We start from the raw sequence: 18454 nt of genomic DNA on the forward strand, positions 1-18454 counted from the left end.
TCTTGAACAGGCGTGCCTTTTAGTGACAGCTTGATTGGAGAAAATTATTTTGTGATACATAAGTAGGGGCAAGAATTTTTCGCGAAAATATCTGAACACTTGTTAGACTGCAACAAGGTGTACCCGCACCAGCGGCTTCTTCCTTGAGATTGGCGGCCGTCTGCGAGAGAAGTTGGGGCCTTGTTTTACCGAGACACTCAGGACGCGTTTACTTCTGCTCTGAATCACTAGAGATCTGCCAAATTCGCGGATTCATTCGGTGATAGGCTAGAATTCAAACACATACACCTCTTAGATAATTTTGCTATTGGCTTACTGTCCTGGACGAATCTCAACCAGTTATTAACCCTCAACCAAAGAAGTATCGAATCACAGACAAACCAGCTGAGACGACTTACAAGTCGGCAGCCAATGAACTTGCGTTATTTGCCCTAGTGTACAGGGGTATGTGCAGTCTATCCTGAAGGCCATAAAACCGCGAATTTTGCAGGTCTCTATGAATCGCTGTGATTGGTGTTGTTACAATTGATATGTACCTGGGAGAAATTCACCCATTCACGAAACACAGACGGTGCTACAGTGTTTTAACTTTAATCTAGTCTCGAAATCTTTTCGCGAAATTAGTGGTTCTAAATACTATTTTTAACCACGCTTGCAATGCCAGTTGCTGGAGAAACTCCAGCTGGGACCAGAGTGCACTTGGATGGCAGGCTTTGTGAAATTTCGTCGTCAATAACAGTGTATTAATAGACGAGAGACGACTATATCTTGTCGGCGGACATGTGCCAGCTATACGACATGCGAGCGGAGAGTGTTTATTCAGTCCGTGTCGTTGGCCGGTTTCCGTTTCTGGCATCGAGCGAAATGCTATAAATGTCATCTCACAACGCGAGGTGTGCGATTTGAGCACGGGGCATCGCACACGAGCAAACATTCCGTGCCTTCGCTTGCCACAGCGGCCGACTTGCAACCATGCAACCAGCACAGCCGCCGCTATTTCGGGGATTCGTTCCTCTCCAGGTTAGACTTAACCTGCCAATGCATAACCAATCCTTTTTTAGATTGCTCATTGGTAGGGGCAGGCAATTTTCGCGAAAAAATCTGTACCCTCAATAGACTGCAAAAAGGTGTACCCGCACCAGCGGTTTCTAACTTGTGATTGACGGCCGTCAGCTAGAGAAGTCGTTGCCTTATTTGACTGAACCACTCAGGATGCGGTTTCTTCTGCACTGAATTACTGTGATTGGTTATAAATAGAGCCACGGAAATTTCGCGGATTCAATTAGTCGCAAGCTAGAACGCAAACCTCCACACTGTCGTACTGTGTTCATGATTGGACCGCAGTTATCTGGACACGCCCCTCTACGACCGTGAGCCAACGATGTCCAGCTAGGAGAGAAGTAAGCGAATCAGGTAGTGCCAAATAACAAGGATAAAAATGTTCTCGCTAAGAAATCAACCAATGGGAAAGTAAACATGGGTCGAGGACACCTATAATTTTGAATTCTATCCTGAGGCCAGAGGAATCCGCGAAATTTCCGGGACTCTAGTTATAAATCGATCGAAATAAATCAGAAAAAAATCTCATCAAATCATGAAACTTAGATGCTTCTACAGTGTTTTAACTTTCAACTGATCTCGGAATCTTTTCGCGAAATACGCATGCCCCTACTCATTATCATTGGCAGGGGCATGCATATTACGCGATGATAAGATTCCGAGACCAGCTGAAAGTCAAAACAAAGTACCACCGTGTGTGTTCCGTGATTGGATGGGTTTGTCTCAGGTACATGTCGATTGTAACAACACCAATCACATGAAGTCAGTGCGGAATCAAACGCGTCCTGAATGGCTCGGTAAAACAAGGCGACGACTTCTCTCGCAGACAGCCGCCAATCACAAGGAAGAAACCGCTGGTGCGGGTATACCTTGTTGCAGTCTAGTAGAGGTCTCATACTTTGTTGGGTTACCTTCAGTGTTGTACGTAACCAGGCATTATCTAAATAATAAAAATAATAATAATGATTCCCACAACAAAAGGTTAGAATTTGAAATCAAACAACGGACAACGTGGTTATATCTCCCCCATTTTTTTTTCTTTCTTGCAAAATGATATTCTGCTTACGATCCTGGTAGTTACTTATTTTCCTTGTTAATAACTAGACCGTGTCAAGAGCACTGTAGTCCAGCCATCAACGTGAATGTAATAACATAATGTTGGACATACGCCATTTATAGCTTGCACTGTGTGTCACAGAGAAAACCTGAAGAACGGACGAACTAAAGATGAATACACAAACATACACCCAGAAAACTCGAGCCGAAATTAGCTGATTTAAAATCTGTGTGTTTTTTTTGTATTCAACCTGTTTTGACGTGACAACGTCTAATAAATCGATGAACGCCGGCTGCACGCACGAAAAAATGTCCCGTTACGCTGTGTCCCGTTACGCTCATTGTACGCTTGCGCCGCATCTATCTCTCTTCCATGCGATTGGAACAACCATCGATTTGACTTTTTCGAGGCACATTAAACTTGAAACACTCCCATTCGTTTCCTACTTTTCCTATCATCGTCCTATCCTTAACAGAATAACAAAGATTGGAAGAAGTTAAATAGCAAACATGTATAAAAGTTAAGTAATATACATATTTGAATTAATGAGTGCAAATAAAAGTAAATTTATCAATTAAATTGTAGATTTCATTTCACTCCTTCTTTGTATCCATTCAAAATAGTGATAATTCAATCAAAATGATTCCATTTTATTCATAAATGTATGCAATCATTTTATCAATGTTTTGTTATGACGTTGTCACGTTAAACTATCGTCCGTAAACCGACTTTACAGACAACCAATTTTTTTTTGTCTGTTCTTCGGGTGTTCTCAGTGACACGCAGTGGCGTATGTGGTATGTCCAGCGCGGTGTTTTGAACGGATCGTCCGAAGAACGCATCGACTAGAGGCTGACGTGCATGCGATTGCGCCCCAGTGGTAACAGTGAGGTCATGGCGGCTCCAGTTACCGTCAGACGTCGAGTCGTCATACCCAGAGGCGCCAGCTGCAACGCTGGGGCGTGACGCACGGCCGCCGCCGTGGCTGGCAAAACATTCCCTGTCGTGCCCCGTCGTGCCCCGTCGTGCCTCGTCGTGGGCCAGCTGAGTGTCGGGGTATTGTTGCCGGGCACACGTGCGGCGGGCGAAGATAACGTCGAGCCTGCCTCGCTGCTGTCGGCACGCACTCCGCGTCGTTCACTTGTTCTTCTTGAACCTCGCCGCGGCCATGTTGTTCCGCCCAAAAACATTACAGGCATGGATTAGAATCTCCGTCGTCAAAAAAAGACACGTTAGTAAAGAGAAGTAATTGATAGGGGCATGCAGATTTCGCGAAAAGATTTCGGGACTAGATGAAAGTTAAAATACTATAGCATCGTCTGTGTTTCGTGATAGGGTGAGTTTCTCCCAGGTACATATCCATTGTAACAGCACCAATCACAGTGATTCAGAGTGGAAGTAAACGCGTCCTGGGTGGCTCGGTAAAACGAGGCAACGACTTCTCTCGCAGACGGCCGCCAATCACAAGGCTGAAACAGCTGGTGCGGGTATACCTTGTTGCAGTCTAAAATGTGTTCAGATTTTTTCGCGAAAAATGCCTGCTCCTAGTAATCAAAAACGGTTTTTACGATGAAAACCTAGGGCCATGCATATTTCTTGTAAAGATTCCCAGACCAGCTGAAAAAGTTAAAACACTGTAGCATCGTCTGTGTTTCGTGATTGGTTGGGTTGGTTTCAGGTACACGTCGATTGTTACAATAACCAATCAGTCATTCAGCGCGGAAGGAAACGCGTCCTGAGTGGCTCGGTCAAATAAGTCTACGACCTCTCTCGCAGACGGCCGCCAATCACAAGGAATAATCCGGTGGTGCGGGTATACCTTGCAGTCTAAAAGGTAGAGACCTGTAAAATTCGCGATTTCAAATCCCTAAACGATAGACTCCATGATCCTCTATGCACTCGTGCAAATTACATCTGCTGATTGGTTACCGACTCGTAACACCTGTTGACTGGAATGATCGTGATTCGCTAATTCTTCTGTTAAAGATTTTTCATTGGCCCAGAGTCCTTCAGATAAACTGTGGCAAAATAATGTCAAAAGTATTTGAACTCTATCCCATCGCGAAATGAATCCGCGAATTTTACAGGTCTCTACTAATAGGCGTTCGGGTTTTTTTCGCCAAAATTGCCTGCCCCTACGAAAACCCTACACTTGGACGTCTAACCAATATGGCGCAACAATTAACTGATTAAAAATAAACGGCTTCACACACATATAATGCAATCATGCAGACGAGGCCACCCCCTGGTTTCTCAATTGTCTCAAGAGTCCTTCACATGAACTGTGGGCCAATCGATAGAGAGGTAATGGAAAAAATTCGCAGTTACAATAACATCTAGGATCCCTTACATACTCGGGCAAGTGTCACATGTTCATTGGCTACAGACCTGTCATCTGGGATGCTTCCGATTCGAGACTTCTTTGTTTAAAGGTTTTTCATTGTGTCAGAGTCTTTCAGAATAATTGTGAGCCGATCATAGAAGCAGTATGAAGGTTTATATTCTAGCATAACACGAAATGAATCCAACAATTTTTCTGTTCTATATCGTTAGAGCCACGTCATTGTGTATCAAAGTAGACTTGAAGCACATATACATTTGCTTCATGTTGATGATTGGACTACGGAGCTTTTGACGTGCCCTTGACTACCCTGAGTCTGGTATGAAGAAAAAAAATATGTGGTTACCCAATAACGTGCAAACACCAAAGGACGTGACCTTGACATCGACCAATGAGCTCTTGTATATCCGCAAGTAGATTCTACCTCAGAAGGTAATAAAACCTGGAAATAGTCGTTCCTCTAACAATAAAATATAGCCTTACACAGCAGATATGTTAAAGAAAGTATATGATTTATAAGTATGGACTGGAAAAATTCACTTATTCATTTCGCGATGAACTAGAATCCAAATAAGTTTAGCTTATTGCTGCTTCAGTGATTGGGCCAAGGTTTATCCGAAGGACTCGTAGCTAATGAAAAATCCCCATTAAAATAAGTATCAAAACAAAAATCCCATTGAACATATTTCACAATTCAGTAGCCAATGAGCAGGTGTAATTTTCCCGAGTACATAGAGGATCTTGGAGTCCATCCTAGAGGCTATTGAAGTCACGAATTATTCCTGTCCCTAACTATAAGTCTCAGAATGTGCCAGGAGTAATTTCGGGAAACTGCAGGAAACATAAATCATTATGGCCTGGGATAGGGTTCGAAGCTGGATCCTCTGTAATGTAAATCAAGTGTCGTACCACTGCGTCACCCAATAACATTCTGGAGTAAAACTGCTCTGATGATCACGAAGCCACCAGAAATGTTGCAACTGGTTGGCTACACTGCGGAACACAATGGCCAACCATCGGCCAGGGGAACTGGCCAGGCGTCAGACCCAGCCAATGTGGACTTCTACAACGAGAGAGCACCAATCAGACGAAGACCGTTCCCGCAACCCAAGCCAATTAACTACCGAGCGCGCTACTTCAAAGGAGCTGCCCCTATGTTTCGCTTCTGGATGCCTGAGCTTTCTGTTCTTTAAGAGTAAGAAGCAGCAACAGCTGATTGCATAGGCGTACCCAGGAATTTTTTTCGGGGGGGGGGGGGGGGTTCTTCCAGATATTTTTCGGGGGGGGGGGGGTTGGGGGAGGGGGCTTCTAATTTTTTTAAGTAAAACTCCATAAACACTAAAAAATAATTGTTTATAATAAACTTTTTTAAGCTTACAAACTTTTTACAGAATTCAAATTCAGTAACTACATTCTCCGGGTCGATGTGGATGTTGTAGTGGACATTCAGTAAGGCCAATCCATTCAGTCTGTCCAGAGATATGGTGTTCCGCAGATAGGATTTTTTTCTTCTTAAGCAAGAAAATGTCCTCTCCGGAGTTGCCGTTGAGACGGGAAGGGTCGCCAAGACTTTTCGGGGGGGTTTGAACCCCCAAAACCCCCCCTGGGTACGCCTATGGCTGATTGTACACTATATTGCAGACTTTTTTCGCAATGAATCACTGTCCGTCCTAATGTGGCATGTTGCGTTTTTGCCAACCCGCAGTGCTGGAAACCCTATTCGGAAGTGCAAAATGCCAGTAGGTAATATAACTCTAGGATAAACGAAGTTAGGCAAACCACATTAGGTATAACGCAGGTGTCTAGTCCTTGCTCAGATGTTTTGCATTTCAGGTGAATCGACGTCGGGCAAACGCAGTCAGTAGTGCCACGAATAATTTGCGGATTCTTTGGGTAGCAAACTGTAACTAAAGCATGTGCTTTACATTGATTATGGGACTACAGTGTGATTGACACGACATTTACGATCCGCAAGAATTTATAAAAGCAAAGGAGAAAAGGTGGTTGCCCAATCACCTTGTTACTGACCAATGGAGAAGGCTTGATTATGAATGGACGAGTTGATTCTAGCGTGGGGAGGAATGAACTCGCGAATGCATCGTGGTCCTAGACATCAGTGACGTCGCAGTAGGTGCAAAGCGCTGTTAGGGGTGACTGGAGTGTTCTCGGTGTTGACAGGCAGTAGTAGTATTTCGCAGATCTAAGTGACTGTGCTCGTCAGGGCTCGGTACCTACTCCCTTAAGGGGCCCGCCTCGACAGGGGTGTATGTGTGTTAGTGAGGCGGGATGATAAGCGCGACGCTCGATGGTATTTCTAGCGCGGTATCGCCTCTAAGCTCAAGGCTCTGAACTGGCGCGCAGCCTTCTCGTCGTCAATGGATAACTGTGAAATTTGAGCGGTGACCGTATTTTTATATTACGGGGAAATGAAGATAAAGGTGTAATGCAAGTCCCTTAAGTGCTTTCAAGAATCTGTACCACTTGTTTTACACTTAAAAATTACTCTGAAAACATGCGTTTCAGCCATTTTAACTCTTCTAGAAATACAGTTTAAAAACATTATCCAAAATTAAAAGTACTTTACGGGCCTCAGCGAACTCTTAAATGCTTTTCGTAAGCATACCCCACTCGGATATCTTGAGTAGTTTTGAAATCGCGTTGTTTTTCCTGAAGCTCTGCACACCGTCTGTGTGCCCAGGTAGGCGGGCCCCTTAAAGGGCTGAATCCGAGGTATCCATGACGGATCTTTTAAATGGCAGGTGTGAGTGCAAGTACTCATCCTTACCATGGGCCCCGTGGACCTGGAATGATACGCTATTAAGATTAAGACCCCGCTACCCGGGCACACACACGGCGCACAGAGCTTCAGAAGAAACAACTGCTGAAGATATCCGAGTGGTGTCTGTTTACGACAACCATTTAAGAATACCCTGAAGTTGGATCAGTAGTTCTGTTTTCGTATTTCATTTTTTTAAATATATTTTAATGAAATGAAAATGGCTTAAAAGAGTGTTTACAGAATCATTTTTAGACATGAAATTCCTGGTTGAAATTCTTGAAGACACGCAACGGACTTGCATTACACCTTTATCTTCATTTCTCCACCATGCAATGTAATGGTTACCGCTCAAATTTCATAGCTGTCCCACGCACGACGAGAAGACTGCGCGCTAGATCAGAGCCTTGCGCTCAGAGGCGATACCGCGCTAGGTTCACCATTGAGCATCGCACTTATCACCCCGCCTCACCAACACAATTAAACCCCTGACTAGGTGGTCCCCTTGAACCAATTGTCTAGTGGGTAGTCGTAACAGTTTAATACTGATAGCTGTGATTCTTCGCGGAAAAAATTACAAAACTACGTGTAATTCAGAACACCGTACCTTTGCTTGGAATTCACGATCGAAAATTTATGTTTGGCGTTGGAGCAGCGCGTTAGGATCACATCTGTTCTGTGAAGAGGTCGGTGGTATATGGACGGCTTCGCCAAACATCGTGAAGGCTTCTCGTGCGGACAGCAGCCGACTACAGTAGGCTTGTAGTAGTGCAAACAGCGTCTAAGCCCTGTGTGAGGAACGATTGTTCCTGCAGAAATCACCGGCGCTAGCCGTTGTCAAACAAGAGTAACTTGAGATTCAAGTCATCCTCCACAGCTTCGGGCGGCTCAGGGCAAACGTACCAGCGACGCATGCTGTCTGAGAGGGTCGACTGTTGCGCGACAAGGTTGCGTCGTTTCCTAGAGCTTCCTAGAAGCATTAACATTAAGTGGCTGTCGTCGGTATTGTGTTTGTCAGCGAACTTCACCTCTACACCCAGCCAGTGGGGTGTTTGAGCTTGAGGCCTCGCTAATGTCGCTTCCAACACCCAGCTGTAAGGGAGCGGTAAAGGCGTAGCCAGCGCGCCCATTAACTACGTAATCAGCTTTATGAACGAGACACTGAAATGTTTGAGAGGCATGCAGGGGGCATTTAGTAGTTAACATACTTTCTTTACACGTGTCCACAGACAAATTAATGATCAACGTACCCAAACCTGTGCGATATTTTAAAACTACCAAATGTTTTCTTAAAAAAAAAAAAAAACCTCTTCGAAATTATCCGTTTTGATTCATTCATCGCTTACTGGAATTTTTAAACGTTTTCATGAGACATTGTTGTGAAAGGTTTCTGACACGAAAAAGACAGAGAGATAAAGAGAACACTATGCTATATACGTTGCTGGGCTCGTTTTCGTTCTCCTTTTTGTGCGATAATTCATCCCCCGCCCAAAAAAAAAACCGAGAGACATAGGTAAACAAAAGAATAATACAGCGTGTGTGCGCATGCACATGTTTCAGAAAATAATTATAGGTATCCTATACAGGCAACTGTGAACGCCTTGAATTTTATACTTACTACCAGTGCGCTCGCTTCCCTCCTTGTTCAACCAGCAGCGTAGAGAGCGCTGTTGAGACAGTTCCTGCATTTCCCGCATAATTAGGGCTTCCTATGTTCGTTCAGAGATTTGGCGTATTCCAAATGACAGAATTGTTTGAAGAAACAGTAACATGCACAGTTATTCTTTGTATTGTATTTTATCAGTGTGTAATATTTGTTGTTAATTAATCATTATTAAAAATATTTCTTCTCTTTCTCTCTCTCTCTGTACCGTTTTATCCCTCACGGTATACTTATGAGTCGAGGTTTGAACTGCCAAAGAAGTTTCACTTCTACCACGAGTGACTCTGGAGTGCGTTGCTGAAGATCTGGTGGTGCGAAGCAAATGGCGGTGTTGTTGTTTGTTTGCTTGCCGGGAACGCTGCAGCGCGCGGTAGAAACAGCAACAGCAACAGCAGGCGGGTTGCCCGCCGGTTGCTGTAGCCGAGGCGTGGGCGAAGTCTCGCCGCAAGATCGCGAGTCAGTTGCTGGTTCGACCATCGTTCGACCACATTTTCTGTTGCACCATTGAGCGAGGATCACTGGGAGCTTCGATGTAGACCGACTCTTGGGTCGACACTGTGCCAGCAGATATGCCCGGACTTTATACATGTCAATTTAAACAGAAATAAATATTATAGTGTTATTTATAAAAAAATGCAGATCATATATAACACACATATCAATAATTTTAGTTATTCTAGTGGTACAGCCTCTTCTCACGTGAAATACCCATATTTTAAATTAATGAAATGCTGATTATTTTAGTTAAATGTTTAAATGTTTTATTTCTCCATTCTTACTTTCCATATTAAATATGTTTTTTAGTCAAAGCCTATTTATATTTCCGACTTTCGTTTGTTATGAAATTTTAATTACCAGCCTGTGTGTTCAGTTTTTTTTATTAAAATCCGAAAGATTAGGCAGCGACCGTATGTGCTGCTATCTTGTGGCCGTCGCAGGAAACTGCTACCTGATGATGGTGACTGAAATGTCGACCGAAACGCCGGTGAATTATTCGCCAAGGACACGGCTACAACCCAGAAGCCAAGCTACTTATGTTTTACCTTAAAAAATGCGTATCTTGTGTTCTATTATATATATTTTTTTTAATTTTCTAATGATAAGTTATTTAGTTTGTATTTCAGAGTGCTTTTTTCGGTATTAACACACGCGAAAGAAGTAACGCTGTTCCTGCACAAGTTCAAACAAGTTTCTAAATGGTTTGCTTGTATACCAAGATTTTTGTTGTGTGTACAAAGCAAGTGAAAGTGGCACCTGTAAATTTAAGAAGGAAGCGATATATTTAGGAAGATCGCTGGATAATTTGTGACCAAAGTTGTTCGTTAGTTTAAGGTGGAAAATTTTAACAGCAGGGGCTTTCCGAAATGATGATAGAACATTGCGTATACAACACCTTAGTAGAGTGCTGCCCGATTCGGTTTTCCTATTGGACACAGGCCAGAATACTCGATTGGCATTATTATTGGCTCGCGGGTAGTTTGGGAAGGGCCGAAGGAAAAGGAACATTAAAATACGTGAATTAATTTTATATGTAGGTACAAGCATGTTGTATCCAGGCAGAAGATAAAATGTAGCACACATGGAGTGTTTTGTGTATAAGTTCGGTGAATCCAGCCTGATATTAGAAAATAACACACATTTTTAATGTCTCTAATGAAAGATTGTGCTCTCCCAATTTTGATAACAAAACAGCTGAACTAATGGATCAGAACTCAGTAACATTTTTTTTTTCCCGAAGTCAAACGCAAGGAGAAACGGTACGATTTTCGCGGTAACGCGTGTTCGTGCGCTCGTGCGCTCGTGCGCTCGAGCTAGAGTTTGCGAGTAACGGAACGCAACCGACGCGACATCACTTCCTCCAGCCGCGCGGGTGGAGAACCCAGAACCAGCGCGCCGCCTACATCTACATGTGTTAGCGCGCGCTCGTGTGGGAGAGACCGTCCCTGTATTTGTTTGTTTGGACGCTGGCTGGCTTTCCTGTCTGTTTCCCTCCCGGCCACACGGCGCAAACAAACACTGAAGTCATCGCTCACAATACACCTCTGTGAGACTTCCCCCCTCCCCTTCTTACGCTGTCTCGCTGTCTCTCTGTCTCTTTCAGCGCGTAGCCGCGCCTGTTTGCCGTACCTGAGACGCGAAAAAAACGCGCCCCACAATGGCTTCGCCATGCGTTGCCTCGCTGTTAACGTGTTTCGCCAATGCACGACGAACGCTGGTTAAAAATTATTCAGGGGTGTTCGCAACTAACTTTGAGCATGACTCCGGAATAATAATATCGGTACATTAACAAAACATTCAAAAACTGGTTAAGTCTACAACAAGGACACTCTTTGTTTGTCCGCCTTTGTTCAGAACGAAAGATACAACTCGTAAATCTAAATACCGTGCAGTCACTACAAAGATTTTTTTTTTTAATTTACGAATAATTCTTCGTTAAACACGTCGTTAAAAATATCGTCAGTTTACTGTAATTTCTAACAGTGCATGAGCTGCAGCCAATCAGAGCGTCGAACCATCGAGTAAAGCGAACGGGGGAAAAGAAAATTCGCGGATTCATTTCGCGACAGGCTGTACTATTTCTTGCGAAAGGATTTTCAGACCGGCTGTGGTTTAAAACATTGTAGCATGGTCTGTGTTTCGTGGTTGGCTGGGTTTATTTCAGATACACCCATCGCTAGCGCGTGCATGCCTTAAATGAGCGATCGGTAGGGGCAGGCAGTTTTCGCGAAAAGATCTGAACACTTGTTAGACTGCAACAAGGTATACCCGCACCTGTGGTCACTTCCTTGTGATTGGCGGCCGTCTGCGAGAGAGGTCGTCGCCTTGTTTCACCGAGCCACTCAGGACGCGTTTGATTCTGCACTGACTTCATGTGATTGGTGTTGTAACAATCGACGTGTACTGAAAGAAACTCACCGAATCACGGAACACAGACGGTGCTACATTGTTTTGACTTTCAGCTGGTCTCGGAATCTTTTCGAGAAATATTCATGCCCCCTACATGTTAACCATGCACGCATGCGCCGAAGAATTCCAGCGCGCGTAACAGCTCTGTGCAACAACATTGTTCGTGATGATTGTTTGTTGGGTGGCACGGAGGTTTGGAAGTCAGTGTGTCGCAACTGGCGAGCAGTTGGAGTGACAAGGAAGGCGGACGTCCGGCACAGCCGCAGTCCTGTGTGGACACAGCCACGCCTGTTGCCGGAGTATTTGCCGACACACCCGGAGTGGTCACGCCCGGAGTCTTTCGCGAGCTTTGGCTCAGCACTTTGTTTCTGCGAAGACAATAAGCTAGTACTTTATCAAGAAGAGAATTATTGAAACCATAAAAGAATTGCACTAAAAAAAAATTATTTTAAACATTAAAAAAATATACAACTCTATCTCACAACTTAAATTGTATTTTAGAATATTCTGGGTGTTTCAGTAATAGTTTTATAGGGTTCGTACTATTTTTATTTTATTTATGGTTGCTGTTTTTATCTAAAATATATTTTTCCTGTAGTTCAACTGAGTATACAACTGAATATATGTTACTTCTAGTAATGGTCATTGGAAAATCACCTTCCAAAATATTTCATGCTACTATCAATTTGTAATAATATATGTTTCGTCTTTTGAAACTGGCAGTTTTGTGAGTCACTACAAACCCGTTTTGTTTGCAAAAAGAATAATGCTATTTTTACATCATAATATATAGAATTCAGAACACAGTATTTTAATGTAAAAAAATCGCCGCGTTCCTATTAGCCTATTTCGTCTTTGGGACGTAAATGAGCGAAGTCTTTGTATCCAGCACACACAGTGCAATCGGTGCGCAAAATTCACATGACTAAGTGTGTTAGTTTTTTTATTGAATTTAATTGTATCACTCTACACAACTGATGGATGTTGGGGAATAAACCGACCATGGACTGTAGTAGTCTGGGTTGTTTTGGGACACCACAGACCCGGATTTGAACCAGAAATCGGAACGAGAGACCACTTCGCTCCGTGGCGGAGCAGCGCACTGATGCGCCCGGCCTGGGTAACGGAACGAGACTTGTCGCGCCGCGAAGCACGCGTGCAGAGGGGGAAGTATGGCTTGAAGCGCGGGAGGGGAAGGGGAACCCGGAAATGTCGAGGAGTTTGGTTTTTCGGAGACTTGGCCAGTTGAGCTTTCCGCGCGCGCTCGCGTGAGAGAGTCGCGGACGTGTTTGCGACGCTCGCTGACACGGAAGTGACCCGGGGTCACCTTTATTGGCTGCGCAGGTATCTGAGCGTCCTCTTTTCGCGCGTTATCAGCGCTGTGATAAAACACGGCCCGGTAATGAGATTCACTCCGTCGTTTCCTCCGTGCGATCCTTAATCCCCCTTCCCGGGAACTCTTTTTTTTTTAATCAATTCATGCAGAAGCCGGGGAACGCATATATTTCTTCGGCAACAGCTAGATGCCGCGTGGCGCTTCCCCCCTCTAGCCAGCCCTCCCCCACCCCTCCTCCAGCCCGTGACTCGTTCTCGTTCGCCCGCTAATGTCCCGCTGGTTGTTTATCTGCGGTAGCGTTGTCTCATTAATTTGGATCATGACCACCCCACTCCCCCCTCCTGCGACCACCCCAAAGCTACCAGGCGCCGGGCCAGACTCCCATAGGCATTTCGTTTTACGCTTGATAGAGCACTTTTAAAATCTCTGCTCCTTCGAACAACTTTTTTTTGATAGTGAGCAGATAATGTCATTCGGTGTGAAACACGCATAAAATATACCTACTGGTTCGTGCAATGGAAGAAAAAATCGCGTCAGAATTTGGTGAAACTTTTTCTACTCGTGTGTTATAAAAAAAAGTACAATATCTTAAAGAAATTTCTTGCATTTTTTAATTCAAGCAGTTTTACAAAATGTGTATTTGAACTTACTGCAAATTGTTATCACAAGCAAAAGAGCATTCAAGTTAGAGAAGAGCATAAAGTAATGGGAGATGTTATGCTAGATTGGAACATTTATAACATATTAGTATTGAAAATTATATATTTGGATTAATTTTTTAATAAAATGCAAACCATTTTTCCTGTCTAAATAAGAGAAAATTGTTCTGCTTGAAAATGAATCGTTTTAATAAAATCATGGTTTTTAATAAACGATGAATTTCTACGAAATGATTAATATGTCGTTATCCAATTATTTTACTCCTTAAATATACTCAGGCTACACTTTACAGCTCACAAATAAGCTACTGTTTTAGTTTTTAGTAAACTGAGGCTATATTTACAAAAGAAAAGTGACACAAAAAATCTCTAGCAAATTATTCCCAAAATATCCTTTTATCTATATTTAATCAAAATGGACAGGTACCTTATTTATTATTCGTTGATACCATTTTACATTACGAAGAAATAACAATTTTATTTTCTTTTATGTTCCATAGCATCTACAAGTAACATACGACTACTCTACAATCAAGGGCGTATACAGACGGGAAATTAAGGATATATAAACACCCCTCCCCCCAATATCATAAAAAAAGCTATAAAATTTTATCATTCACACCAATAATATAAAATAATTTGAAAGCAAACAGCGGGATATGTAGTTCTAACCCTCCCCCCTTTTTTTTAGAAATGAAATTATTGCCCGCTCCTAACTGCAATTGTATGAAAATGGTGAAGAGAGCGAATCGATACCTGTTTATGCGTCGTAAGAGTTGTTGATCGCATTTCGTTCAGTGACCTACACCTATCGTAGAGCGGAGAATACCTACGTCACGATTTGCAAGTCAAACACATTCGCATCAAGGCGAGGTCGACTGGAAGTCAAACTTCCTGCCTCAAAAGTGTGAGATTTTTTTTTGTAAAATTTTCTTTACACATGCTTAGCTGATAAGTTTTGAACATTTTGCAGTTTTTGCCTCCTTCAATTTGACCACATATCTTGTCAAAGCTGTTTTGTTTCGTTTATGTTCTGGATGTGAAGACATAGAAAAATATCGTATGGACATTATATAAGAAACATTTTCACAAAAAAAAATACTTTCACTTATAAAAAGAAAAATTTAGTGTCAAATGTTCGAATGTATGCAGTATGTTTATCAAAATTATTAGTATATTTTTACCATTTTTGGGACGAGTTTGTGCAACAGAAAAATAGCTCTTACCCTAGAAACAATTAATGTGCGAAGACTGACGCGACCATAACTTTTTAAAATAAGAAAATAGCGAATTGGAAATTAAAACCCCTCCAGAAAAAGTTTTAACTAAAAAAATTAACTTAAAAATTATAGAAGACTCACTGTTACAAATTGTTTAAACGTATACAGAAAATCTTGTTTTAAAGCTGCATCAATTTACTTATGCAATTTATAGTTTCGTCATTACCAATAAATAGTTTTGTTTATATCCTTATTGAAATATTGAACATTTTTATTTTACTTAATATTCATATTTGCATTTTGTTATTTGAAACTTGAATTAGCAAGTAAATTATTCAACGCAATATTATTAGGATTTTTAGTAAAGTAATTGCTTATAATAATTTTTAAAATAGTGTATATTTCATATTTAACATTTCTAGTGCATTTGTCTAAATATTAAATTTAATACTATCGGAATAAAATATTTCACAATTTTAAATATATAAATTTAAATACATCATTTAAAGGTATTATAAACTTATTTCAAACAAAAATTTATAATGTGTCGTGAATCAACATATAGTTAATAAATATAGTGAGATAATTTTAGTTTATTCATATTTCTCTCATACTAAGTATTTATTGAGAAAATTATTTTAAAAAATCACATGAATATACATAATAATAGTAAAGCAAAATTTGAATCTCCTTACGGTACATTAAACAAGATTAGTGCCTTTAAAATTAAATATGTACTTTTTTAATTGTTTGCTTTTTTGATAAAAATTAAAGTTTTGTAGGAAATAATGAAACACCTATTAATAGTGACATCAATTTGTTACCCAGTGCGATTATATTCATTCATTAAAATATAAAACAAAAATTACTAGAGAAAGGTAAATGTTGGTCTTCTTCTGAACTTACCTTAAGATGGAGTTTGTTCTGGCTGGTGTCTTGCATGTATCAGTGATTGTTGTTTTCTTATATGTGAGACTGCTAGAAATGATGGTGCTGAAATGTTTAGTTGAGAGTACGCGAGTGTATTTTGAAATGAAGTGGTTTGTGAAGTGATGGTGTCCTCTGTCGCAGGGCCACCTGGGGGAGAGCCCTTTCGAGACCAGCTCGTGGGCCAAGGCGCACTTCACGACCCAGGCTGTCACGCCGTGGCACGCTGCGGCGCTGCGCGGGAGCCACGCCCGTGCCAGTGTGAGTCCCGCCGCGCGCCGCCCGTGCAACACAGCGTGCGACCGGCCTTCCGGAACATTCCCGACCCGTCTACCGGGTGCACCTCCGCCGACGACACACGTCTCACGGGAACATTTGACCGCTTGGTGTGCTTCAATACACGTCTGTGTCTGACTTGATGTAAGCTTTTGGACATACGCCATTGCTAAGCACATGTATGTCTGTAGAAGAAAACTACAAAAAAAAAAACCCCAAAAGACAAAAATAAAACCACAAATTAAGCAAAAAAATTGCTTTTTTTTGCAATTTTTCTGCTTAATTTGTGTTTTTGTTTTTGTCTTTTGGGTTTTTTTTTTGTAGTTTTCTTCTACAGACATACATGTGCTTAGCAATGGCGTATGTCCAAAAGCTTACATCAAGTCATGCACTCCCATTGCACAGATCTTTCAAAGATAACGTCTGTGTCTGCAATTCATGATTCGCCCTTAAATATCTACATCACATATAAATATTTCTTAAGATCGTGAGAGTTCGAACAATCGCTGTGGTTTGCAGTCTGACCTGCTGAAAATATTTTCGCAAAAAAAAAAAAGAGGGTTGTCTGTAAAGTCGGTTTACGGACGATAATTTTAGGTGATAACTTCATAAGAAAACATTGATGAAAAATTGCATAATTTTTATTTTTCATATATTATTTACAGTTTTTGCAAATTTAATATAAAATATTTGTTTAAATATAATCACGAACAATTAGTTAAAAAGCCCGCCTTAACCTGTTTGATATTATATAAGATTTTCTCCCACGGTGGTTGGCCGGTTCTTGAAGGCTCGGCTCAGGCGGAACGTGACAATTTGTCGTGCGTGCAGCCGGCGTTCATCGATTTATAAGACTTTATCACGTAAAAAAAAATCAATTGTTAAAATTAAAAAAATTAATTTTTTCACAAAAATTTTTACACCAAAACATTTTGCAAAAGATGTAATGAAATGCAAGGAAAAGTTAACAGTTGAAACTATCTATCGTTTTACGTTTTCACATGATAACAATTTTAGACCACGTAGCATATGTGTAACTTGAATTTTGTAAGCGGTTGGTAGATATAGTGTCAAAATTTTATTTTAAAATGTTTAGAGTAGCTGGAATGTTTAATTGTAGACACCGGCTAGAGACACGATGTATTTTAGGATTAATTCCGTTATAGTAAAATGAATTAATATGAATTACAATGAAATATTCCATGGTAAAACAAAGATAATTTTTATTGTCTCTTAAGAAATACAATAGAATTTGTTCAAGTCTTGAAGGAAATTGATTTAGAATGTCATTAGAACACAGTGTTTCCTTAAGTAACTATGTAAAATATATATTATTAGTGGTAAGGACACACACGAGAACTTCCTGTAACTGCGGCGGTTTTATAACTTAACAGGCCAGCAGTTTGTGTGAGTGAAGGCTGTCGCCATGTTCTGTGCAACTGCTCCTCAGCCATGCTTGGCACGGAGTTTCCCGCCACATAATGGTTGCGGTTTCTTGTTTTCCTGCGATTTTAGTTGCTCCTGTTTCATCACTTCATTTACATAAATGTTTTCCAAAGTATTTTGCGACCTTAACTGAAAAAAGCCAAACCCAAAAATAGCAACAAAACAAACTTCCACGTTTTAAATATTATTTTAAAAGTTTGAAAAATTAGGTCCTGAGTCATGTCGTTTATAATATTTCAAAAGCTCTAAAAATAAAACAAAATCAATAGCATTTGATATCTTTCCTATGCTAAAATATTAAATGACTTTTTTTAGAAATATTTGTATGTATAATATTTTATTCACCTCATTAACTTGTACTTATTTACTAAATTGATTTTTAGTGTTTTGCATATTTTAAGTAGTGATGATGGCAAGGAAGGTCTACTACGTATCACAATTTTAAATACCAGAGGTACTAAATAGATTTTAGTTCTTAATGATAATCTACTTACAGGCTAACATTTGTAAATGTATCCTTAGTTCTGTCCCTGACATGGCTTTAAACACTTTTTGATATGTAGTAACAAACAACTATATTTGCCTGTCGAAAATGCTATTACTCGAAAAGTATCATGCAGTTCAACAGCACGTACAAAATTTCGTATCTCAAAAACCTTCCCGAATGTAGTAAACAGCCTACCAACATAAAGAATATTTCTAACAGAGTATACGTAGGATGCCTGTTGTTCACGCTGGACAAAGCTGGTGTCCCACCAATGCGGTCCCAGGTTCAATCTCCAGAGAT

General features: G+C 41.1%; 1 protein-coding gene across 16 annotated transcripts in view; it reads left to right on the top strand.

Moving 5' to 3' along the window:
- LOC134529035 (forkhead box protein P1-like) overlaps positions 1-18454 on the top strand; it is a 565106-nt gene that overhangs the window by 307176 nt on the left and 239476 nt on the right. For all 16 annotated transcript variants that reach the window (XM_063362713.1, XM_063362717.1, XM_063362720.1 and 13 more), the window contains exon 2: positions 16090-16206. In XM_063362713.1, coding sequence (XP_063218783.1) covers positions 16090-16206 — 117 coding nt within the window. The remainder of the gene's footprint in view (positions 1-16089; positions 16207-18454) is intronic.

The sequence above is a fragment of the Bacillus rossius genome, chromosome 2, assembly GCF_032445375.1.
Source record: "Bacillus rossius redtenbacheri isolate Brsri chromosome 2, Brsri_v3, whole genome shotgun sequence".
NCBI classification, from domain to species: Eukaryota; Metazoa; Arthropoda; class Insecta; order Phasmatodea; family Bacillidae; genus Bacillus; species Bacillus rossius.